Here is a 26,878-nt window from a genome sequence, read left to right as displayed (position 1 = left end):
CGTAGTCCATCAACATCTAGAGGGTACCAGGTTGATGGAAATCTTCTGTACAGCATTACTATCATCAAGTTATCATTCACCAAAAGGGACCACTAACAAATACCCTCTGAGATACATGAGTACAGTCTTCATGGGCCTCTATGCCTCACCCATCTGTTCCCATGGTTGTCTTTTACAGAACTCCACCTTTCCCACAGGATTGATCTTTAATGGAATAAGTTTAGCTGGTAGACTTGCAAAAATAACAGAGCAACAGGAGCTTGATAGCATAAAACAACAGTAGCACAGTGTCCCGTTTGTGTAATCTCCAATGCATGATCAGGAAAGCTTTTGGGACCCTTTCCCGTAAACTTTAAATTGACTTTAACACAAGTCACTCAGAACCACTTGCATCAGATGAAGTGGACTGTAGCCCATTATTATGACATTCATTTCTTTATATTTTATTTTATTTTATTGCTGCAACAAACTAGTATGGCTGCCACTGGAAATCAAATTAAGTCCAACATAGCATACTAGCATGATCATTTAATGAAACAGAAGCTCCCAGAACTAAAGCTGCTACTCAGAAGGTAAATCAGCTGAAAAGAGCGAAATCTGCTGCTGCACCAAAGCATTAAAAGTTAGCAGAATCCTGGAGGAAGGGATTACTGTAGTTTCCTATTGGAAATTTTGCTTTAACTACCCCCACCCTCTACTCCCAATCAGATATTTCCCTTGGCCCTTCCCTCTCCCCATTTGCCTTCCATGGGAACATAAGAAGAGCCTGCCTATCTAGTCCAACATCCTGTTCTTCACTGTGCCCAGCCAGATGCCTATGGGAAACTTGCAAGCTAGATTCAAGTACAAGAGCACTTTCCCCTCCTGTGGTTTCCAGCAACCAGTATTCCAGTAGTTCATGTGAACTACTTATGTCAGCTTCATCAACAAAAGGAGCTTGTCCTCCAAGGCATCTTCCATCTTTCTGAAAGGTTACAATATAGTCCCCAAATAAGTGGACTGTCAGTTACATGAATAGAGTTCACCAACAAACTAGCTTCCTAAGGAGCTACGTTTTCCACATTATACCCCCTTTTTAAAAAAGAGTATAATGTGAAAAACTCACAGTAAGTCAATTGCTCTTATTCTTCCAATGAACAGAAAGATCAAAATGCAACAAATGCAACAATAGATTTCAGTTTGGTGTTCTTGTAATATCTGGCCATTAGCAGGAATGACTACTAATAATGGATCCTTGCTGGGATGTAGACCACAACTCTCTTTCTCATCCAGATATAGATAAATACACATCCCTATTATTTTGTCCATCCGCAGAGTATTTTATGGTTTTGTATAATTTTCAGTGGAAGGCACAATAGCGGATCAATAGGGAAGAGCAGCAAGAAGATAAGGCAGCTTTGTGTAAAACATCTGAAAAGCCATTGAAGTTCAAGAATTATCTAACTTGTCCGACATGTATCAATGCAAAATAAAAATCTAAGCTAATTGGAATAAATAAGTCTTGCTGGCTGGCAAGGAATCACATTTTTCCGCCAACAAAGAAACTCTGTGCTGTATGAGAAAATTATCTCTTCTCATTGTGTAGCACTATTCTGGGAAAATACAAGAAAGAAGAAAATTGCATTAAAGCAATACTGTTTTCCATTAAGAAGAAAAGCTGTAAAAATAAGACAGGGCAATTACCATCTGGTTATTGTTTGAAATACATTTTTTTTATCTAAGCAAATGGAGGAAGGACCAGTACAATCTTTAAAAATTCAAGTGGCTTGCTATGCATTGCATTCTCTAATTATCATTATTCAGAGGCTTAAAAAATAAATCAGAATTGCTGCCAATTAGTATGCTTTTGGGGGAATCCATAAAATACAAGTCCAGATTTATCCTTAGATAGATATATCTTCTGGCCCTTTCTAGGCATATACTCAAAAACAGCAAACAAATCAACCAATTTCAGCTTGCTTAGCTGTGTACCGTACCTGAGATATGCAAATTTATGGAATTGATTTCATGCATATTGTGGTATGTAAGTTGGTTTTAATGAACTGATGGATCAATTAACCATCCATGTTAATAACCATCTACATGGGATAATTTGAGTGCTAAAAATACACATTTGAAATTAATATTCTACAGAAAGTTGGCTCAGCTTCTTAAAAAGCTAATTTTGTTGTTTGACAGCAAACTAAGCTATTCCGGCAGGCTCTTGCTGAGTTGGGCATGTGGTAAAACAGCCACATGAAGGTTAGATTAACTCAACACATGTCCCCCCCCCCCCCCCCGAGCAGACTATTGGAATGCCATTCCCCATCTCAGTGTGCTGAGGCAAACATGTGTGGAGGTGTCCAGAACCTATGTATACTAGAGACTTCCACTGCCGCCTCACCTCTGATAAAGTGGTGGTGCGCAGGGAAGGTTCTGTTAGCAGACCTTGCCCCTTGGGTGAATTAGACTGGAATAATTACTTGGCTCTTTCAGTACATCAGGTTATGGTGTCCCATCAAAGTACACTGTGTTGAAGACAGCAACTTTGTACTAGGATCCAGAATTTTGTTGCTTTTGCAGGATTTGCTGTAACCTGTCAACAAGCCTGCTACAGTTTGGCACATTTTGCAGTCTGGTGCATTTTTCGGGCAGAAGTAAGGCCCAAAACTCTGAGATAGTATACTCAGGGGGGTTTTCCATGTCATTTTTTAAAGGGTGTAGTGTCTATTGCTTTCTCTTCTGCAGGTGGTTGGCTGCATTCATGGCTTCACCCCAGAACTTCCTTGAGACAGCAGCATCAATCAGCATGCTCATTGACATTTCCATTAGCGAGTGATGCTTTCTCTTGGTGATGCTATTTTGAGAGGGCATATACAGAGCAGTGGTTTGATGCTGTATGTCATTCTCCTGCTTGATATTATGACCAGTAAATTCACTTTTGTCCATGCGAAGCACTTGCACTTTTCTGTGGATTTTATTGCTGGTGAATGTTACACAATCCTTCAGTTTTTCAAATAATTCTGCTTCACTCTTAAGAAGGTAGGCCATGGAGAAATGACTGAAGTCATCAATGAATGTGAGAAAGTATTTGTTCCCTCTGGCTGTGAGAGTTGACACTGGTTTGCACATGTCACTGTGCGCAAGCTCCAGAGCAGCAAATGCTCTGTTCTCACTGACCTTTGAAGACAGCTTGTGAGTTGCTTTTGCCTTAATACAGATGATGCACTTCATCAGAGTACTTCAGGTTGACAATTCCAAGCATCTTGTCAATTGCTTCTTTGAAAGTTCCTTGGTTGCATCTGGGAATCTGTGCCCCATTCTGCAATTCCATTTGTCATGTACTTCTTGCTTGTTTGCCTTTGCATCTTCTGTTGAAAGAACAAGCTTGTAAAGATTACCATCTATCTTTGCAGTGGTTAGTACATCTTTTCCCTTCTTAATGAAACAGTTGTTCCTGTTAAATGGTACAGGAAGACCCTTATTGGTTGCATGCTTCATGGAGAACACACTTCCACAGAGATCAAGAACATATAACTTGTTGAGTATGGGAATGAGCTTCAACTTGTCCCTTGGCTGGACACACTTGAGAAAGCCTTGGCCCTTCCCTTCAGCAGTGATGCTGTTCCCATCAGCAAAGTAAATTTGGTCGTTTGGATTGAGTGATGCAATGAAGGACTTGGCATTTGACATGTGACTGCTTGTGCCAGAAACAACATACCAGTGATGAGGCATTCTGTTGTGGATAGCTCTGAGGCTTGTGTCCCAGATTTCTGTAGATGCATCACTTGCAACCTTTGCTTAGGGATTGAGTTTCTTTTGAGTTTTCTTGGCTGCTCAGAATCACACTTGTGGCAATATTTCCTTAGATGTCCCATTTTTCCACAGTGAAAACATTTTCTTTGGTCTTTTTGCTTTCCGGTAGCCTTAAGAGATTGACCTTGACAAGGGTCTGTGCTACATTCACCATCAAGGCATTCATTTCTTCTATGATGCTCCTCAATGAGTTTGGTAAAGACATAACTTGATGTCAAATCAGCTTCTGGTTTGGTTTCCAGGGCGTTTATCAGCAGAGCAAATGACTGGGCTAAACTGCATAACACGATAGCCACTATGTAGTCACCCTTCATGTCCCTCCTGATTTATCTCAATTGCTGAATAATCTCTAGGATGGCATTCAAGTGAGCCTGCCTATATCTGCATCCTGCTTCAACCCAAATGAATACAGCCTCCTCAAAAGAAACAGCTTTGAATTCAAAGTGAAACATTGCTGCAAATTGCACAGATCAACAGGAAGGAAAACATAGAGCTCAAGAACATAGTTATTTATTTTTAACTAACCTGGAATAGGCTGGGGTGTTAACACCACTGCAGGAAGAGGCCTAGGGGCAGTAGCTGGCCTAGATAAAGCCACAGCTACTTGATTTGTCATAACAAGAGGTTTATCGTGTCCCTGGTAGATTCGTAGCTCCTCAGGATGTATCCATGATGAATCCAGAGCAAAGGCATTGTTTAAATAAATCTGCCCAGAAGAGGAGAAAGAAAAAGAGAAAAACATTGCTCATGATATAATTCAATTGACTGCTATGGCTTCTTTAACATTCATTGGAACTCTCCATTATCAGATTAACCTTGGCTTTCTGAAAAGCTTCTAATTATTTGAATTCTCTGTATCTACCCAAGCGATCTGATGTCAAACCTTTGTAAACAGCACTGCCAGAACAAATATACAGCTTAAAAATTTAGAATAGAAAATAATTGTACCGGCAGAAGAATGGAAAATAAAGCTGAGATATTGTTTGCAGTGGGTGCAGTAGTGCCATTCATTATTCACTGATAAATCCAACTAATCAATGAATAAGACATGTGTGTGAAAATGAGAGGTAACCAGTTAACATCACCAGACTGCATTGCTTCCTTCAAGTAAAAAAAAAACTCCTCTCATTGATGCAAAATAATTTAGTCACAATTTAGCCCTGTGGGGGAGAGAGAGAGAGAGCATGCAATCCTAATGCCCAGATCCACTAGCTAGAGAGGGTTAGGATATGGCAGAGGTTCCTCTCCACTCATGGAGAGGTGGGGAGGCTACACCCACAAAAATCTCCATAGCCATAGATCTAGCACTGGAGGTACTTCTATCCCTGGCAGTTGGCATTAGGCCTTGGAACAGACCTTTTAATGCAGTGAGAAGCTGGGACAGATTGCAGCCTGTACCCAAAGTCCCTTCATTCTCCGGAGAGCCTCAAGATTTGGCTCCCCGTGCACCCAAGAACCGAGGTAAATAATTTTGTTTTACTGCAACCAATAGGGGGATTTTTAAATTTTTTTTAAAAAGATACATATATGAACAAATATAAGGTAAGTCCATCCCGCTGCCTTCTACCTTGACTGCTGCAAGCTGGTAGAACTTTAGAAACTGCAGATAATCCACCACTTCACATCCCCCCCCCCCACTTAACAACTGTCACTCATCATCATCATCAATCTTTTATTCGACCGTCAGTCAGAAAAAAGTACATTTAAACTGTCACTCAAGTTCCATTGGTTTCAATAGGCTAAAGCATATATAACCTCCTCTGGCTCGAACCATCTCTATCTCTATCTCTATCATCTCTATCTCTATCTCTATCTCTATCTCTATCTCTATCTCTATCTCTATCTCTATCTCTATCTCTATCTCTATCTCTATCTCTATCATCATTATCTCTATCTCTATCTATCATCTAGTTACAGGTAGGTAGCTGTGTTGGTCTGCCGTAGTCAAAACAAACCAGAAGCACCTTAGAGACCAACTAGTTCGACTACTAGTTGGTCTCTAAGGTCTCTATCTCTATCTCTATATATCTATATATCTGCTTCCCAGTTAATCAGGGATACCTTTTAGTGGAGCAATGGTGTTTTAAACAATTCAGCTGATTAATTGTGGCAGGCATGGTACTTACCTTATTTAATGCAAGATAGTATTCAAGCTACATAAGCTTCAAACCTGCTCCATTAAAATTGGAAGTTTCTTATTGATTTCATTAGGAGAAATACTATACCCACTGTGAATGCATTTCCATTTTTGAGACTATTGATTCATATATAAATTCCAGAGCCCTAAAAGACTATCCAAATTACATGTCTCAGAGGATCCTCTGGGATTCTGTTTATCAAATGACAAACTTTGTGGCCACAAAGAAAATTGCTTTGTGTTTATTATATAACATGGAAGTCTGACATTCAAAAAAGAAAAGCATTTTTTAAAAACAACAACAACAACCACCCCTCTTGGCATGCCCAAGTCCTTTTGACCCTGGCCACGATGCATAAATCATATGATATCAAATGATGCATGTATATCACTTTGTTCGTAACATTCTTTCTTATGAACAGGGTTGTGCGTATACCTGAATCTTGGTACAGACACACAACAAATAAAAATCATAATTAATTTTCTTAGTATATCTCAGTAAGCCTAAGAGTTAATCCAAATGTGCAGGCAGACTCATGACACTAATTTCCTAAAACTTTGCCATGTGTAGAATGTACACAGTGGGTTGCTTCCTTGAAAGCATCCCTACACCATAGAAAGGAAATATCATTAAACTGGTAGGTAAGAAGCCTTCTCCTCAAATGAGAGCTTTCCATAAGCTTTGGAACAGGGATTTTTCAAAATGATAATTCCCCACAGGCATTCACAGGTGAGAGCTGTTTCCTAGTTCTACTGAATCTCTCAGCAGTGTTTGATACCATTGACCATAACATCCTTCTGGACCTTCTAGAGAGGCTGGGAGCTGGGGGCACTGTCATACAGTGGTTCCGCTCCTTCCTCCTGGGCTGTGGTCAGAAAGTGGTGGTGGGGGATGAGTGTTCAGACCCCTGTGGGGTGTTCAGACACTTGTGGGGTGCCTACGTTTCTGTCCTCTCCCCCATGCTTTTCAACATCTATATGCAGCTGCTGGGAGAGATCATCAGGGGGTTTGGGTTGGGTATTCATCAATATTCAGATGATACCCAGCTCTACCTCTCTTTCAAATCAGAACAAGTGAAAGCGGTGAAGGTCCTGTGTGAGTGCCTGGAGGCCGTTGGAGGATGGATGGCGGCTAACAGATTGAGGTTGAATCCTGACAAGACAGAAGTACTGTTTTGGGGGGACAGGAGGTGGGCAGGTGTGGAGGACTCCCTGGTCCTGAATGGGGTAACTGTGCCCCTGAAAGACCAGGTGCACAGCCTGGGAGTCATTTTGGACTCACAGCTGTCCATGGAGGCATAGGTAAATTCTGTGTCCAGGGCAGCTGTTTACCAGCTCCGTCTGGTACGCAGGCTGAGACCCTGTCTGCCCGCAGACTGTCTCGCCAGTGGTGCATGCTTTAGTTATCTCTTGCTTGGATTACTGCAATGTGCTCTATGTATGGCTACCTTTGAAGGTGACCCTGAAACTACAACTAATTCAGAATGCGGCAGTTAGACTGGTGACTGGGAGTGGCCGGCAAGACCACATAACACTGGTCTTGAAAGATTTACATTGGCTCCCAGTACGTTTCCGAGCACAATTCAAAGTGTTGGTGCTGACCTTTAAAGCTCTAAACAGCCTCAGTCCAGTATACCTGAAGGAGCGTCTCCACCCCCATCATTCTGCCCAGACACTAAGGTCCAGCACCGAGGGCCTTCTGGAGGTTCCCTCACTGCGAGAAGCCAAGTTACAGGGAACCAGGCCGAGGGCCTTCTTGGTAGTGGCACCCGTCCTGTGGAACGCCCTCCCACCAGGTGTCAAAGAGAAGAACAACTACCAGACTTTTAGAAGACATCTGAAGGCAGCCCTGTTTAGGGAAGCTTTTAATGTTTGATGCATTACTGTATTTTAATATTTTGTTGGAAGCCGCCCAGAGTGGCTGGGGAAACCCAGCCAGATGGGCGGGGTATAAATTTTATTATTATTATTATTATTATTATTATTATTATTATTATTATTATTTACTACTACTGATCTTTTTGTGTGTGGAATCAAACTTGAAAAATCTTCTTATATCCTTGCATTTTTTATTATATTCATGAATTGCCCCATGATTTAGTTATCTGGGTAATGCACATAAATTGTTCCTTACCAAGATGGAAATGGAATGTGAGGCTGAACCTTACGCTTTCTTCTTATGAACTGACCTGGATACTGCAATCATCATTGGAGGCCCTTCCTTGTGTGCCTCCTCCACAATATGTCCAGAGGGTGGCAACATGAGGGCTGGCCTTTTCTGTGGTGGTTCTCAGCTTGTAGAATGCTTTCCCCAAAGAGGCTAACCTGCTGCCTTTGTTATGTATCTTTAGGCACCAGGCAAAAACATTAAATTTCTGCCTGGCCTTTGGCTAATTGAACAACCTATGACCATCTAAACTGTGCATGTGGAAGGGGTTATTGTTTTTGTTTCTTGCTATGTTATATATTTTTTAGTTTTTATATTGTAAACCACCCTGTGATACTTTGATAAAAGGTGGTATAGAAATTTAATAAAAAAAAAAAATCAAATACCTCTCTCACACAGTCTGTCTAACATCAGTACACCTCATGAGGCTGGGATTCCCCTATCAATATTTTGATCAAACATACACTTCCAGTCTGCTTTCTTACATCTTCTAATCTTTTGAATTCTACTATCATTTGGCCTTGGTCCCATTCACCTAGCAGTACTTAAAAGCTTCCTTTTCTACATAGGGTAATGATCCTGGTTTATGTGGATTAACTACCTGGCATAAAGGATGCTCAAAATATTGTTAGGCCCTTGCAAAACAAGCACAGCTCAGAGTGGGATATCATTTCCAGTGAGTCCCTCCCCACCCACCCACATTGTGCTCCCCATTGCTGCATTAAGGGCTCCTCAGTGTATGGACTGAGAGCTTCTTCAGGTTTCCTGGACCAGGAAGAAGCTGCTCACTTTCCCCTGATTCTAAAGTCACCAGGCTAGCAGACTTCTGTACCCGGCAACACTTCAATCACAGCCACTGCAAATAAATTCTTTTTGTATCTAGGTTAGACAGACTAGGTTTCAAATCAAATCAGCAACAGCTTAGAAACTTTAGTCCCCAGTCTGGCTCAACACTGGCTGGCACTGTGGTTTAAACCACAGAGCCTAGGGCTTGCCAATCAGAAGGTCGGCGGTTCAAATCCCCACAACGGGGTGAGCTCCCATTGCTCAGTCCCAGCTCCTGCCAACCTAGCAGTTTGAAAGCACATCAAAGTGCAAGTAGGGAAGGTAAACGGCATTTTCGTGCGCTGCTCTGGTTCACCAGCAGCGGCTTAGTCATGCTGGGCACATGACCCAGAAGCTGTACATCAGCTCCCTTGGCCAATAAAGTGAGATGAGTGCCGCAACCCCAAAGTCGGTCACGACTGGACCTAATGATCAGGGGTCCCTTTACCTTTACCTTTACCTGGCTCAACACTGGAACATGGGGGAGGCAATGAACACAATGGGACCCTATCCTCTTTTCTTTCCTGCAACAGGATGCTTTTCATCAGTGGTTTCTGTCTGAAGCTTGAAGAATGCTTCCAGTCCAACCCCTGCTGATGGTCTCTAGACCCCGCTCTCTTGAAGTGGGTGGGGGCAGAAGCCAGGATGCACTCCAAAATGTATAAAATAAAATGAACATCAGGGAGGGTTTATGTGCTCATTCTGCTGCTGGTGAGCCAGTGAGTGAACCACATCAAGTGTCTTCATTTACATGCATGCATACATATCCATACATTTTATTTGTACACCACCTTTCCAAAGTTCAAACAGTGCTCAAGGTGGCTTGCAGCATGAGAAAAGATACATAACTACAGCATAGCTAAAGTTCCCATAAACAATAAATGAAACATTAAAGATACACAACCAAACTGAACCATTTCCACATAAGGCCTTATTATGAGCAGGTAACCTGGCTCTGTTGGGTCATCACAAACTAAGTCAAACTCAGAGTACATCAACTGAAATCAACAGACTTACTACTTGTCCACTGTTTTCAATAGCTCTAACTCTATAAGTATGACCAACAATGGTGATTGCCAAATTCATTTTATTTCAGGAGTCTTCCAGTTGAGGTTCATCAGAAACTTTTAAATAATGACTCAGGTTCTGGTCAGGTTTGTGGTTCAGGGAGGAAAATATAGTTTTGGGTTGAGATCCAGGATGGTTAGAAACAGCATTATTAATTCACTGTTATTCATATATTTAATTGCAAAATTTGTAAGCCAATTTGGAAGTTTAATACTGAGATCAATATTTTAAATGAATGAATTGTACCCCATACATTGGTACAGTAATATAATTCTACCTCCAAAATCTCAATGCCTGTTAAGTGAAGAAGAAGGCAAATTTTAACTTACCTTGCAGTTTGGAAGCCTCTTTTCTACCCAACTTTTCCCAGAATGGTGTGGAGCAGCAGTTGTGTATACTTGAGGAAAAAGAGGGACAAACTCCACACTTGAAGAAGGTGAAAATCCAATCACTGGAGAATGAGCTCCAAACATCCACTAAAATAAAGTTTTTAAAAGGTAAGAATACACTCTAACATATTAGTCCATACAGCTTTTGTTTGTTAATTATTCATGTTTTCATTTCTATTTCATATGTATTTTTGAGTGCACATTATATGATTCTTATGTATCCTTTTGCTTCCTCCAAAATATGAAAAAAATTCACTGGGGTGGGGAAACAATTCAAAATTTACTGAGTTCAGCTATAAATTACTACTACTAAGAGCTTATGCAGCAACTCAGAACTACAATACCATGGTGAAGAGTGACTGTGATCCTAGTACACATCTAATATTAAATATGGCCAGGGTAAAGAATTAGTGGAGACCAGCTGGAATCTGACTAAAGCTACGGTATGTAGATATGAGTATGTCTGCCTATGATTTCAGGAAACAATTCTATCTCAATGGAGTGCAACATTTCACCCTGAATTCTGTTTTAGATGCAATCTAACAGGAATCCTACTCATAGATGAGTCATCCCAATTCACTCCTCAAGCAGACCTCTCTTCCATAGTCTATTTCCACTCCATTCTGTGCTGCACAACACCTTTGCTTGATGCTGCAGTACATCTGATGGTATTGGCTGTTGAGAATATAGCCATGACAAACCACAGCACGGCACTGGTGTGGTGTCTTGAGACAGTTCTCAGTGCTAGAATGATGCTACAAGTCATGTCCCTTCCCAGGTACAGCAGTGGTTGTTTCACATCCTAAACTTCTGTTTTTATAAGCAGTGGCTCATATGACAAGGCTGTTGGACATCAAGCAAATGTTTTAAAACCATAGCTAGGTGGATGACAAACAGCATAATTTAACTGCTATGTTCAAAGGAAATCTCACTAAAATTAGTGATCATTCAGCTTTTACACAGGCAATAGCAAATCAAAGGCATCTACAGGGCCTTTGGTATATCCAAACTAGAGGAATGTTATTGCTTTCAATCCAATTCCATGGTTCTCCAAGTTCATAAATTTTCATTCGGTCCTGGAGTGTGGCTTTCCCTCATCACTATGCTCTGTTCCTACATGCAACCATCAAGTGCCAGTACAGATTTCTAGCTTAGACATTTTATTAGGAAACTGGAATTTATCCAAAGAATTTGGAGTTCAAACATCTAAGTGAAACAGCATCAAATTTATGTCAGAGGCATTAAACACCACACATAACTAATTCCATAATTAACATAGTCAATGAAATCTAATGCATGTATTAAAAAATACTTAAGGCTAATCTCTAAGCTGATCATCCACCACTACTTTCAAATGTGCCTTACAATCCACACACACACGTGTGTGTGTGTGTGTGTGTGTGTGTAACCAGCAGTGATGATGAGATTTATTGCTTGAATTAATATGTGATCAAGAACAGCTAATGCCTGCCATATAACATCAAAGAACATCAGAGCAGAAGACACTGAATGCAATTGCTTATTTTAGCATTTTCTTTATATGTCCAGCTGATGCTGTCACAGTAAACTCAAAGTGATGGTGAGAGGGTTAGTCCTAATGAGCAGATTCATGTGCAGCCACCCACTTTCTTTTTTTTTTTTATTAAAATAAATATTTTGCAGATTTCTAAACATGAAGGGAAACACAAGTTCTTAGACATTTAATACCTCTAGTGGTAGCATCCTGGCATAGCAACGGGGGGGGGGTTGCAACACATCCTCTCTTAAATCAGTCCTGTTCTACACCTTGAGAAAGCCTTCTGGAGCAGGCACAAATATTGTAAAAACAGCATAGTGCATTGAATGAATACACCAGCTGGCCCAAAATGCTGGTATTTTTAAAAGAGTGTGATAACTTTGGTTTAAGATGGTCAGGAAACATTGCTTGCAATATTAGAATAACCTGTAGTTTTTATTTAGATGAGCTTTATGCAATCATCCAGATTGTATGTAAGATGATTTGTAATGCAAAATAAATGCTCAAATCCAGCCTTCAAATCACTGCCCAGTTTGCGACTAGGATGCATCTGCAATAGGCTCGTGTAACTCCATTCTTTTTATCGAGTTTTCCATAGTAAACAACTCTACATTCTGATTGACTGCTGTAAAATACACGGCCCTGTTATTTATGGATTTATTAGGGTATCAACAGGAATGAGTATTAAGGGAGTAGCAGGGCATAGACCTTATGGCAGTGTCCTTCCAGTGCAATCGTGAGAGCGACATTACTTTAAAAAAAAAAAACGAGCAAAGAATGAGCCCTAAATGTCAGAGGACTGCAGTCTTGTAAGGAAGGCACACTATTTTGGATGTATTTTATAAACGTATGAAGCTCAGAAATGTGCAGTCCGTGTGGTTTGAGAGTGAAAAGGAACGAGCTCAGCATTAGCAATAGCTTCGTATTAATAGTTAATGTGGTCTCTCTCCCTCTCTTTCCCTCTCGTCTTGTCTTTAAAGTCTGGTGGAGACACAGTGCGGTTCAACAGCAAGGCGCAGACACACGTCTGCAACAGCGAGGAAATTTACGGGCGAACTTCAGCACCACGGCGCGTCGGACAGCGACAGAAGTTGCTTTCCCACCTCTTTCACTGCCAGCTTACGCGTTTCCCAAGGCTCGTAACGAGTTTCCCAATGTCCCCTTTCTCATTCTCCTGGGCGCTTTTGAACCCACCACGGAAAAGAACCGGCGCGATGGGAGTGAGGAAAAGCGAAGTGCGCTTTCAACAGGACCCTCGGTCAAAGCAACCAGAAAAAGAAGCACGAATAAAGAAGGCGGGGGGAGGGAGGCAGATGGTGGTGAGGGGAGACAGGCAAAGAGGCAAAGGTTCCTTCCTTACCTGCCCGTTCAGAAAGGGAAGCTGATGAACCGCGGAATGATGCTCCGGTGCCATCAAAGGCAGGAAAGGATCGCAGGGAAGTTGCCAGCCCGAAACCCCCTGGATCAGCGGCGCAGGCGGCGGAGGAGGCGGCGGTGGCGGTGGCGAAGAGAGCAGCAGAGGAGGGGGCACCACCCCAGCGGCGCCCCCGACCCGAAAGAGCCCCGCCGCGCTCGGGACCATCCAAATCCAGGGAGGCGCTGGGGGCTCCGCATTCCCGGGCCACAGGAGAGGCTGCTGCCGCTTGGCTCTCGGCACCGGGAGCATTCTACATCTTACAGTACGATTCCACCGGCGAAGGCGAGCGGCAGCGGGATCCCGGCTGGGGGTTCAGATCCGCGGCGCCTGGGGCAGGGGGGCGAGGGATGCCCATCAGTGCCCCGGCTCTGGATGGAGGCTGAGAGCGGCGGCAGCGGTCGCAGCAGCGGCGCCTCAGTCCTGAGCCGGTTGGGGCTCCACTTCGTTCTGTGGCGCTGCCGGGAGCTCCGCCCCTTCGCAGCCCCTCCCGCGTGACCACGCCCCCCGCGGCGGCTGCTCTCGCTACTGCTGCTGCTGAGGTTGCAGGGAGCCCGGGACAAGGAGGAGGAGGAGGAGGAGGAGGAGGAGGCAGAGCCGCACGCAGCCCTTGCTGCAATTGACTGGACGGGGCGGGTGCCCTCTAACTTCTCTCCTCTAGCAAACCGGACGGGGAGCGCCGCAGAGAAAAGAGGAGTGTGATGGGCATGGGGAGATAAGATCAAAGTGACGCGGGGGTGGGGAGCGGCGAAGGGAGGGGGGAATCCAAGAGCAAAGGATGGAGGACGACTCGAGGGAAGATGGAAGCAACGCGAAGACGGGAGGCGGGCGAGAGAGGAGGATGAAGCCAGAGAAAGAAGAGCCAAGAGAGTAAGAGAAAGAGAGGGGCAGAAGGGATCTGAGCTCGAGGAAGAACTGACCAGGGTTTTGAGGGGCCTCTGAGCACATGCAGAGTGCATTTCCCCTGTCTACTACCTCTAGCCCTCACACACTTCCGGGAGTTAAGGAAGGGCTTCCCAGGAGGAGATTCAGACTTTGGCATCTCTCGCTTTTAAGAAGTGTCGCGCTTTTCAAAGGGGGTCTTGCGGGGGCGGGAGAGGAGGAATGAAGAAAAGGGAAGGGGGGAGAGGCGAGAATGGCAAAGAGTAGCTGTGGAGGGTGTGAAAGAGGAGATGTGAGAAAGGAAGGGAAGTTCAAATGGGAAGAAAAGAGGGTCGGAATGTGGAGTTTGGAGGAGGTTGTAGTCGCATATGCCATACATCTCCTTGTGGTGAAAATGAACAGATTCCTCTTCAGGTGTTGCCCTAGAAGTATGAAACCCTTTGTAGCTGCTCCTTAAAATCCAACCCTGACTTTGGATTTCAGTGCTAATTACATCCAGCCCAATATTGTCTGCACCTAGAATGCAGAATCTATGTGCGCACACACACCAGGAGGGGTTGCACTCCAAGTCTGATCATCACCAGTCAGCATGGCCAGGAATTATGGGAGCAACACTTAGAGGAATGCAAGTTCACCATATCTGGTCTACACTAGACGGACAGTGGCATTACAGGATAGCAGAGTTTTCTAGCCTTACCTGGGAACACCAAGGACTGAACCTTTGGTATGCAAAGCATGTGCTCTACCACTGAGCTATGGCCCTTCTGGTGCTTCACATATGGTATCACACATGCTGTTACATTGCATTCAGTTGCATATTCTCCCAAATGGAAAAGATAAGATGGGAAATAGCACCCCATGCAGCTTTGGTCCGACCACACTTGCAGTACTGTGTCCAGTTCTAGGCACCTCAATTTAAGAAAGATGTTGACGTGTGCAGAGGAGGGCAACCAAGATGATCACGGGTCTGGAAACCAAGCTTGTTGAGGGAGTTGGGTATATTTAGCCTGGAAAAGAGGAGACAGAGGAAACATCTGTCACATGGAAGAGGGAGAAAGCTTATTTTCTCCTGCACCAGAGGCTAGAACATAAACTAATGGCTTCAAGTTACCGGAAAGGAGATTCTGACTAAACATCAGAAATAACTTTCTGATAGTAAGAGCTGTTTGACAGCGGACTGCTCTCCTTTGGGAGGTCCTTGGAGGTTTGTAAGTAGAGGTTGAATGGTCATCTGTCATGTCTAGTTGAGATTCCTGCATTACAGGGGGTTGGAAGAGACTGTCCTTCATGTTCCTTCCAACTCCACAAATCTCTGATTCAGTGTAGTTTTCTAAATTAGACACTGTAGCTGAGAAACAATCTGTCCTGACATCCCATTTTAAACCTGTTCATATAGTTGAATTATAGTTCATATAATTACCATTCATTTTAACATGACTTACTTCCACATAAGTCTGCTTAGATATGTAATCTACACGGACAATCAGCAAAAGCCTCCTTGCCATGAGTGGGAGGAGGGCAAGAGCATTTCTATGCTTCCATTCGTTTCTGTGGGGCTCACATAGCATTGTTCCCAGTCCTTTCTTCATTGATCTCTAATCAATGCCCAAGAACAGTAATTATCACAATGTGTGTGAATGCTTTCAGTCCCCTGTAGTTCACCTTCCCACAGAAAGCATGCCTGGCCCACCTCCTCTCCTCTGCTGTAGGAACATAATATGCAGCATTTTATCCAGTAATGCACTTAATTGCCAGTTAAGCTCATATCTGTGGGTTCCACTCGGACTTTCAGCTGCATATCAGGGAATTGCAATGTGGATTGACGCTCCCCCTCCTTCTCCAGCAGCAGCGTGGGCAGGCGGCTCAGAAAGGTCAGAACCCTCTAACCTGACACTTAGCTAAGGACTCCCCCCCCCCTTCTCAGTTACAATATCTAATTCAGAATACTGCACTGAAGGTTGGGATTCTATTTTCCATCACACTGGATTTATGACCTCAGATGTTCCCCTTTACATTCTGCTTTGAACTTCTTTAAAATTGTGCTTAATTTGTGTGTCCCCTTCCTTCATTTCACCCACATTGTTAATGAATTCAGTTCTGGATAAACATCTTCAAATTTCCTGCTTTCAAGTTCATTCAGCTAAGGGAGATCATGGCATTAGAACAGTCTACACCTCTGACTGATCCTGGGACAAACTATAAAATGGGGGACGTGAAGGTGGTGTTGGATCCGACTAATTGGGAATGCCTGTTCTTTTATTGTCCTTATGTCTAAAGTACAGAAAATGACAAAGGAACTGACCATGTTAAATATGCATGTCTGTCAGGTGCTCAGATACAAATGCTGTTAAGCACCTGGAACAGACAAGCAGACAGGCAGTCTGGAGGGAGAGAGCCTGTAGGCTTCCAGCAGTAACAAGTTGCCAAGACAAGAAGACAAGAGGAGGTCTTAGAGCAGGCAATGGTATAAAGATTGGATTTCTCGTGTCACCTGATTTAAAGGAGTGATAATCACCTGGAAATACTGCCCTAGCTATGACGGTCTGCATTCCCTCTGATGAGTGCATGACAATGTGGCACACTTATGCCACATCAGATATGAACTATGCATTCCTGGATGTGGGTCCCCGCCACCCCATTGTTTGGCCCTTTAAGAAACACAAAACTGGTGGTCAGGGAAGGCTGGTGTGTCCCTTTAAGATATATTCTAAAAAGGTAAAATAATATGCTACACACAGAGACACACACAACTTAGGTGAGGCATGAAATATCTAAGTGATATCACACTTTGCAGGATTCATCCAGCTTCCAATGGTAAACAAGAAGCCCATCCAAAAGGCAAGAAGTTGTCACAGGCAGATTGGCTTAGGTATAACTGTGGATACTGGTTTTCCCAGTAGTGATGTATGGAAGTGAGAGCTGGACCATAAAGAAGGCTGATCACCAAAGAATTGATGCTTTTGAATTATGGTGCTGGAGGAGACTCTTGAGAGTCCCATGGACTGCAAGAAGATCAAACCTATCCATTCTTAAGGAAATCAGCCCTGAGTGCTCACTGGAAGGACAGATCCTGAAGCTGAGGCTCCAATACTTTGGCCACTTCATGAGAAGAGAAGACTCCCTGGAAAAGACCCTGATGTTGGGAAAGATGGAGGGCACAAGGAGAAGGGGACAACAGAGGATAAGATGGTTGGATAGTGTTCTCGAAGCTACCAGCATGAGTTTGACCAAACTGCGGGAGGCAGTGGAAGACAGGAGTGCCTGGCGTGCTCTGGTCCATGGGGTCATGAAGAGTCGGACACAACTAAACGACTAAACAACAACAAACTGTGGATAAGATAGACCAAAGGGAAAGGAACACAAATCCAGCTAGAATGCTTATGGCTGAAAACCAATCTGTTTCAGAAAGGGAATATGACAGCATCCTGTCAATGGAAGTCTGGCCTGGATGTCAACCAGAGCCCGACTAAGATCGCTTTCTATAAAACAGTGCAAAACAATTATTTAAAAAAATGGTGCATTGCAGTGTTTCATAAGCTAAAATAAAAATGTCATTGTCATGAATAAGAGCACCCACACCAGTTCTGAATCTGTAGGAAAGCACCTTGGGAGTTCTGAGCTGCATTGGCTGAGTGTAACAGAAACAAGCTCTGTGCATGCTGGGATCACTCTTTTAAAACAAAACCTACCCAGCTCACCTGCACTGGTTAATATTTTTTGATGTTAGACAGAGCCACAGGGTCTTTCCTGCAATACCTCATTGTATGACTCCTCCTGGGAATGCGTAGGGGATTGCCAGAAATGCTCATCACCCTCCTATATGCCTATGAAATCATCCCATGGTGCCCAACATATACACACAAAGAGAACGGTTTGTCCTTTGTAGCCAAATAAGCAATTAGGAACTGAAGCTAAATGGGCTCTCTGAGTGACAGTGATTCTGATGTGTTGTGTCATTTATTTATTTACATAGGAATATTGGAAGCTGCCTCATTTTGAGCCAGACCATTGGCCCATCTACCTCACTTTTGTTTACACCAGGGATAGCCAGCTTGGTGCCATGCAAATGCTTTGGGGCTGCAACATTAGCCACATCCAACATGGCCAATGGTCACAGATTATGGAAGGCACTACATTGTCCATCCTTGGCACACACTAACCAATGGAGGCTCTCCAAGATTCCAGACCAGAGCATTTCCCAGCCCTACCTGATGCCACAAATTTCAACTTGGCCCTTCTGTGTGCAAAACAGATGCTCCAGTGCTGAGCTACAGATAAGTAATGCATATATAGAGGGAAATACTTTTTTAAAGAATGGTGATCTGCCAAATCCTATAATCTGGGTTATTGAGACCAGAAGTATTCCAGAACCTGACAATTGTGGCCCAAGCTGCTGCTGATGACAGTTCCTTGTCATTCAAGTCTTGATCGAAATCAAAATCTAAGGAGCCAGACAAGGGGAGAAATGAATTGTTTGTCTGGTTATCAATGAGATCTCAGAAAATACTTTTGTCCAGAATCCTTTTACCTCGGGGCAAGTCCCACCACATATGACGGCAGGTCCCAGTATCCCGGCACCCCTTCCAGCATAAGAAGGAAATGGTACTTGTATATGCGTGTTTATGTCAAATGTGAATTGATGCGTGTGAGAGATGGTATGTGAATAGGGAACAGGTGTGTCTGTATGCAAGGAAAATAACATGAATGATGGATAAAGGAATGAATGGTGTGTCAGTGAGAGAGAGAGAGAATTGCTGATGCATGAATGGGGTACATGTTTGTGTGTGAGTGCATGTATGAATGTATGGATGTGGGTGAGGGGGTCTTATGTGTGATTTTGGCTCCATCCACTGCTGCTATGTGGTTTACAGCCATCCTCCCCTAGGGAATGCAATCCTTGCATTCAAAAAGTTTACCGGACTCTGCTATTTGCTCATGGAAATTCTAGTAGTAGCATAGGTTCATTTCTTCAGTACATGGAAATTCTAGGGCTGCAGAGACTTGCCCCCAAGACACAGAGTCCTCAGATTTCTTACCATTCCCCCATTTCTTCACCTCCACTGCCTTTTGGCTCCCATCTCTTTTTTCTTTCCTTCTTAATTCTTTTTCACATTTTCTCAACATTTTAAAAAGAAATGCTAAACATTGTAAACACCACTGCACACAATAAAAGAAGAGAAAGGGAAAAGAAAATCTGGGTTTTATTTTATTTTCCCTGTGGAAAAAAAAGCAAGTTAAACTATATGGGTAAAACAAAGGCCAGAAAAGTCCTAGGGCAGAGGATCCTTGAGTATTTCAGTATAAATGCTCCAAAATAATTTGATTGCACTCATCATATAGGCACCTACCCCTAGGCCTGGTTCCGGAATGTTCAAGTCAGACTAATTGGCCTTCCTAGGAGAACCCAGGAAAAGCAACAACAATAATATATGGCTCCTTGTGGGGATCAACCAGCCTAGAAGGCTTGAACTGAATCCCATTTATTCTCACAGTAACTTGGGTTGATACACAAAATGCAGAAAGTAATTTGGACCTATGTAGTGTCCTCCACATACCCACACACTTTTCTGTTCACATCTTGGTCTTTCCCAACTTGTTCTTGGTGAATTAGGATGAGATCATTGCAAGGCTCTCAAGTTTTAATGTTTTTTGGCATTTTGATTATTTATTAAAGCCAAGCAGAATTGTTGACTGTACTCAAAGTAATATTTTTTTTACAAGCAAAAAAAAGAAAGAAAGAAAGAAAGAAAAAGAACTACAACAAAAGAACTGTAGCTGTCTTTGAACATATTTTTCCCACCTCTTTTATACCCAAAGGAGATGTTTTTACTTCAGAGAATTACTGTTTTCCCACCCACCCCACTCTATTTGTGAAGGATGCTCTACGACTGATAAATTGTGCGTGTTTGGGATTTGTTTTTGTTTATCTCATAGATCCCTGTTCTTCTTTAGAAAATTAACATGGCTTGATGGCAGGAGGGGGAAAGAGGCAGAAGGAAGGGGGGGGGAGAAGCTGATTTCTTCAACCTAATGATAATCATTACCACAAAAGAAACCCTGTTGTTCAAACAACCAGAGGATGCCTATTTCCCTCCCTCCCAAAAGAGATCAGATTTATGAGGTTGCTTCCTCAACATGGGGCTCAACTTGATCCTGCTTGACACATATGGTTATGAGTTTGAGCGGCTCAGTTTGAATGATGCCCTGAGTTTCTTAGAATTCTTGGGGTCTGTTTAGGGAGAATGTATAAGAGCAAGCTTGTCAAACTAGTTCTTTTATTAAGATAATGACTTATGGAAGCATAAAGGGAAGAAGGTGACACAGAGACATGCTGGCTCTGGGCTGGGCTCTAGGTCTCCCCTGGAAACATAATGGGAAGCAAAATCAAGGCTCTGAGCCCCTCCATCCTACGCTCAGGTTGTATACATGTGCAAATAAAGCCTTATACCCTAAAGAGCTCACAATCTTCCCTGGCCTTCATTCCAAAGAAATAGAGCCCTGAGAAAGCACTCCAAACCCCTCGAGTCTCTCACTGCTTGAAGATTGGCGTGGTGTGTAACAATATGAAAGGTGTTGGTAAACATGCCTTAAACCTTGTGTTGTACTCTCTCAATACTGGAGCTATCCTGGGACTATTTTGCAGTGTATCCCAGGTGGTTCAGGGGTTTTTGTGAGTGTCATTTCTTCCCTTTTACAGATCATCTCACTAGTGTTCTTCACTCTGCCGCCTTCCCAGGTGCTTACTTTTCAATTAAAATCCAGGAAAAGGCATCTTGCGGCAACTGTTCCCAGGGGACATTTTCAGATCAGGATTCCTGTTCAGCCAAGGAAACTGCAGCAGTGCCAGATTTAGGGTGGTGCGGAAAGTTCCCCCACACAGGGCATCTAGCCAAGGGAGTGCAAAATAACAACAACCACCTCTATGTTTATATGGGTGCTTAACTGAGAAGCTCCACTAAAAAAGCAACTGTACACACAAAAAAGGTATTGTGAAAATAAAAGAAAATATGGGGGGGGGGGTTGTCCTTGCCCATGGTTGCAGAGTGCTAGGGATATGTTTGCTTGAAAGAAAAACACAAACACAACCTTCAGCCACCTTACAACGATAAGGTAACTTCAATACCCTACAGTGACTGACATTCTAAAGAAATTCTGAAGTGCCCTGAGAATGAGTCAGAAAAATAGATGACTCTTTTACAGGAATCAAAACTTTGCAGAAATTGGAGGACAGATTTTGGCACAGCACTAGTTTTAGCTCATGTGAGGTAGCACATTTATGTGTGAAATGATCTTTACCCTTGTGATTGGTTTTTGCGTTAAATTGAATCAAATTTCCAGAGCACCTACTGCCGACAGTGCTCTAGAGGCAGCACAATGCTTTAAGGGTTGGGATCTGTGTTATGCACATGATATAATGACAGGAGAAAGGGGGGTGGCTAAAAGGAGTCATCTGAAAGCCCATAAATGAGCAAAAACATCCATACTAATGCATCATTAAAATTAATTCTAATACCAACTCATTTCAAAGCATAATATGGCAATCTAAATAAGCAATTCACTTGGGTAATATTAACATCATAACATTTTTAATTCATTAATTAGTAAAACATAAATGCGCTTACATTGTGATGAGCTTGTGGGTACCAGACTCTCCTGCGTTGTGAATTTCTGGGTGCCAGACACTTAACCCTTGGATTCAGCAGATGTTAAAATATAAGCCAGGCAAGTTTCCTGATGAGGTAATCACCTGGAGTGATGAGCCACCAGGAGAACAAAATAAAGGTGATGAACCATTAGGAAAGCTAAGAAGAGGGCTCTATGCCACAGGGAAAATGGGAGGGGCCCCTCCTCCAGCTCCGAATTAGAGAGATGAAAGGCCAGTGTTTTTAGAGTTCACTGTGATGTAAGCTAGACGCTGGGGGGAAAGCAGCAAGCAGAGGGTCAGAGAGCCATGACTGATTTCTGTTTGAATCCAAGGCTGTGACTATGGGACAAGCAATAACCTCTTGGGGTGTCAATGTTGTAAACCCCTCCATTGTAGACTCAGGTTGTACATATGTGTAAATAAACCAAAAAACCTAAATACACCACAGTCTCTGCTGTGCCTCATTTCCAAAAGGAAACACAAACCCTGGGTGAGTGCCTGGAACCCCCTGGAAGCTTGCACCACTCAGAGATTGCGGTAGCGTACAGCAATATTATTTGTGTTAAAGTGTTAAACCAGCTTCAGGTCTGAGTGCAGCCAGGTATTAAGAGACAAGAAACAGAACCACCACAGTGGGTCAAAGAGGTGGGTTTTTGAAAAAGAAGAAAGAAACTTGAAGAGAGATTGCTTGGGGAAGCTATTCCAGGATCATGAAACAGAACTGGGAAGAGGCACCCTTCCAGAGGTTGGAATGAAGGCACAAAGAAACAGTATCTCTTAATTACTTTTTAGAAATGTAAAGCTGCCAAATTGAACAGAGAATTAGCTTTCCTAACTGATTTGTACAGCTATTAAGTGAGATATAAAATTTCTGGCTTAGTGTCAGAAGTTACAATGGATGGGGTGCGTAGGACACAATCTACCGTCTCTTTTTCCAAAATGAATATATACTTTCCTAGCATATAGCTTTCTAACATTCCTTGTACATTATAATCTAATGGAACACTACTGCCACCCGTGAACATGATATGTTTCTTTGTGTTATTAAAGTCTATAATCTGAAGCAGTTTGTGAGCCATTGATGGACCAATAATAGTGGCAGGGTCCCTGTAGGTCCAAAGTTTTCACTACCAAGGGAAAATAGGGCTTCCAATTAGGTGTTTGTCATATGCCAGCTGCTGTCATATAACTGGGCTATAGTGTTGGCTTGTTCTTTAAGCAGCTGGGAAGACATAATTAGGGATTCCCTGGTGCCACTGTGTGTGCTTTTCTTTGTTTTCTAATACAGGCTAAACTCATAATGGAGAAGCTTTTTTATAGCCATTCCTTGAACCTAGATTGCACACTAGAAAGCCTTATGTTGTGATTAGAATTTCTTCACTTTGTTGTTAGATTGTTATCCGCTTCCTAGATATTGGTTCAACTTGTAAATAAAAAATAAATCTATTGTTAGCATTACCAATAAGGTATTTACAGTTTACAATACTACAGCACCATGGACAATTCCAAAGTCTACATCATGGATGGAGAACTCGAGGCTCCCCAGATGCTGTTGGACTCCAGTTGCCATTAGCCCCAGACACCATGGTTGGTGGTCTGGAATGATGGGAGTTGTAGTCCAACAACACCAGGAGGGCCTCAACAATAGACTTCCTAAAGGTTGCCCTTTCCTGTTACTAACTACATTATCTTAAATGATGAAATTTCTCTAATGTGTTTATTGTGGTTGATTTTTATCTCTAACACTGTATTGTATTTATGGTGCTTTGCTTTCTGTTTTGTAATATTTGTGAACCTCTATTTTTCTTTTTACAATGTGAATCTGTATATAAATTATCTGGGAAGGGTGGAACTAAATGAACCTCAGGCGTGTACAAAATATATGGGGGAACCCACTGAACAGTGACAGAGTAGTTTCTGGCACAAATATTTGCAAGAAACTCATTCATCCTTTTCATTTTTAACTCACATTTTTAACTTTCTATATTACTGTACTCAAGATGGCTTACTACCCACAAAAATGTTCAAATATTCAACAGTTGTCATCCTGCAACATTTCAAAAGTATCTAAAAATAAACAATTAACAAAACTGAAGAACTCATTTCACAACTAATATTACAAAATAATATCAATGAAATATCACCAAATGTCTATAAAAACCATCTCCATCAGTCACACTAAATCATTAATTGATAAACAATATAAATATCTGCAAAAATACAATACCTAAAATAGTATAGACTAATGGCGTGACTAACTCTTGATTCAGCGGTCAGTCTATCCTGCCCACAAGAATTTTTTTCTGAGCCCCAGAGGGCCCATCAAATTTAGAGACAGTAACAAAAACAGAAGCAAAGTAGATACAGTTGAAACCGGTCTGCCCAGCCAAGCACCCTGGTTGTCAGGAATGTGGCCCCCCAGAGCGCAGGGGAAGAGTTAGACTCAGAAACCTAACTAAGTGAATGAGGGACTGACTCTGCAGATGAGAGCTGGCTGTAAGAGTCGAGAAAGGGCAGTTCAATCCTGCTTCCTGGGGAAGACACTGTTAGCTCTCAAGAAGAGGAAGAGGGAAGGCAGACAGAGTGTTGCTAGGCAATCAGCAGATAAGCCGAGGTCTGAGTCTGTGTTGAGTGGGAGTGGGGAGGGGTCAGGCCAGCCTCTCAGTCCCTGATCTAGGCATCTGGATAAGATCAGATGTCAACAAAAGGGCAAGAGGGGAAAGGCGGGAGTTTGGCATCCTTCCTGCTGTGGGAGGGGTGAAAATTCAGGCTGACCAACTATTGTAAATGTGAGCAGGTGAGAAGCCATACTCTGGGTGTGCCTTTTTGTAAATAAACGTACATAAAACTGCCGGAGAGTCATTACACTGATGGGGATATAAATCAGCTCCCACCTGTTCAAAGGATTCATCATTTGGTGAGCAGAGAACAAATTATGATACCCACTTCTTCATCCGATCTTCATGGATCAGCTGATGTTGGAAGGTTCTTTGTGTGTGGGGTGTGTGTGTGTGTTCTTTATACTGCCGTGGTTCACAATTAGCTAAGTACTGAGGACCCCCTGATTTTCAAAGGCCAAGCTATTTGACTCAAACTTTTGAAAATTTTAGATAGCTCTATGGTAGTTTTTGTTGTGTGAATGGTGCCACAGACCACCTGGAGTTCATGTTAACCACTAGTATAGTATGCATGTGTGGCATAATAATAATAATAATAATAATAATAATAATAATATATTATTTATACCCCCCCCCAATCTGGCTGCGTTTCCCCAGCCACTCTGGGCGGCTTCCAACAAAAGAGTAAAAATACACTAAAACATAAATCCTTAAAAACTTCCCTAAACAGGGCTGCCTTCAGATGTCTTCTAAACATCAGATAGCTGTTAATTCCTTTGACATCTGATGGAAGGGCGTTCTACAGGGTGGGCACCACTACCGAGAAGGCCCTCTGCCTGGTTGCCTTTATCTTCACTTCTTGCAGTGAGGGAACCGCCAGAAGGACCTCGGCGCTGGACCTCAGTGTCCAGGTTGAATGATGGGGGTAGAGATGCTCCTTCAGGTATACTGGAGCATGTGAGCCCCAGAGAGTTGGCCAAGGGAGAATGTGGCTCACAGTCCCAAACAGGTTAGCCATCGCCACTACAAGAAATGAACATAAGGAATCACAGCTGCACATGCTCCAATTGTATAATTAATTTTAGCCATTTTCCTTCTAGTATGACACAGCAAGACCTACAAAATAATGAAGGGATAGAATGGGACTTGTCTCTTATTTCTACTATCAGTCTTCCTTTTTTCCAGGGCATTTAAGAGCTAAATGTTACCCGAGACCAAGACGACCAGAAATTTCAAAAAAATTGGAGTAAATTTTGGAAATATATTGGAACGGATATATAGGAGGAACTGGCGGTATTAGAAAAACTTTATCAGCTAATAATTATAAACTTTAATAAACTAATTACGCAACCCGGGATTTATTTGATACTTACCAAAAGGGTGAAGGGAAGTCAAAGGCTAAGTAGAGCCTAATGTTTATATTTTTTTTTTTGTATGATTGTACGCTTACTTTTTGTATAGCATGAAAATAGGATGAATAATTTATGTTAAAATGTTTATTTTTGTATTTGTTTGTCCTTTTCTCTTTTTTCTTTTACAAATTCTGAATAAAAATTTACTTGCAAAAAAAAGAGCTAAATGTTACCACCTGCTTTTCTTCCTCACTATTTAGCAAAAAGAGAAATCACTGGGGGCCTTTAACCAGAAGAAGGTGAGAAGCTGTAGATATCCTACAATTTTATGCGATGAAATGGAACTACTTAAGGATGACAGAAGGTGAACTTTCCCTTTCAGTTTACCCAAAGCAGTAGGGAGTCCTATGGCTGAATGGGATCAACTTGAGTACCTTATCAACATACTGAACTCAACCCGAGACTTACAGAGAAATACTGGATTTTCCCAATAAACATGCCCTAAGTGTGCAGGGTGGATGAAGCTGTGCCAGAGGGCAATCTGTACTCCTGTCATTCAGTGTCAAATTAAGCCCCAACATAGAAAATGATTTTTTAGGGTTGAAGTTCTGTGCATCTCATTTGCATGCAAAATGTCCCTGGTTCAAACCTTGGCATCTTTCTGTAGGACTGGAAGAGTCCCCTATCTGGAACCCTGGAATCCAGCCACCGCAGACAATTCTAAGCAGCAGGGACCAATGGTTTGACTATTAACATGGCCTGAAAAGACACATTTTTAAATACCAGTATCTTCCCCCATCACCAACCATCTGTACTGTTAGCATATCCCAGTATACCAGCTTTGCTCCCCCCCCCCTTTTAAAATGTGGCAGTAGCAATCAGCAAGCTCAGCAAGCAGCTATTGTTCAAATGTTTTGTCACTTTTCTAGTAAGAGTTTGGGAATCACCACAAGGAAAGAGACAATTAGTCTAGCCTGCTGTATCACAGTAATTTGTTTCCAACAATGGCCGACACAAGCTGCTTCATAAATGAGTAGAAAAGAAAACAGCAACACCCTAATTGTGTAGAG

General features: G+C 42.5%; 1 protein-coding gene across 2 annotated transcripts in view; it reads right to left on the bottom strand.

Annotated features, from left to right (window-relative positions):
* The window catches only part of TCERG1L (transcription elongation regulator 1 like), a 162,439-nt gene extending 148,515 nt beyond the window's left edge, over positions 1 to 13,924 (bottom strand). The window contains exons 1-3 of one of the 2 annotated variants that reach the window (XM_083505975.1): positions 13,258 to 13,924; positions 10,322 to 10,468; positions 4,321 to 4,501 (exon numbers count right to left, since the gene is read on the bottom strand). In XM_083505975.1, coding sequence (XP_083362101.1) covers positions 4,321 to 4,501; positions 10,322 to 10,468; positions 13,258 to 13,563 — 634 coding nt within the window. In that variant the 5' untranslated portion in view covers positions 13,564 to 13,924. The remainder of the gene's footprint in view (positions 1 to 4,320; positions 4,502 to 10,321; positions 10,469 to 13,257) is intronic. The other variant, XM_083505974.1, reaches the window with a different exon arrangement.
* Positions 13,925 to 26,878: the final 12,954 nt, after the last annotated feature.

Source organism: Podarcis liolepis (genome assembly GCF_965112155.1).
Source record: "Podarcis liolepis genome assembly, chromosome: 5".
NCBI classification, from domain to species: domain Eukaryota; kingdom Metazoa; phylum Chordata; class Lepidosauria; order Squamata; family Lacertidae; genus Podarcis; species Podarcis liolepis.
This window is presented reverse-complemented; position numbering and strand designations above follow the sequence as displayed.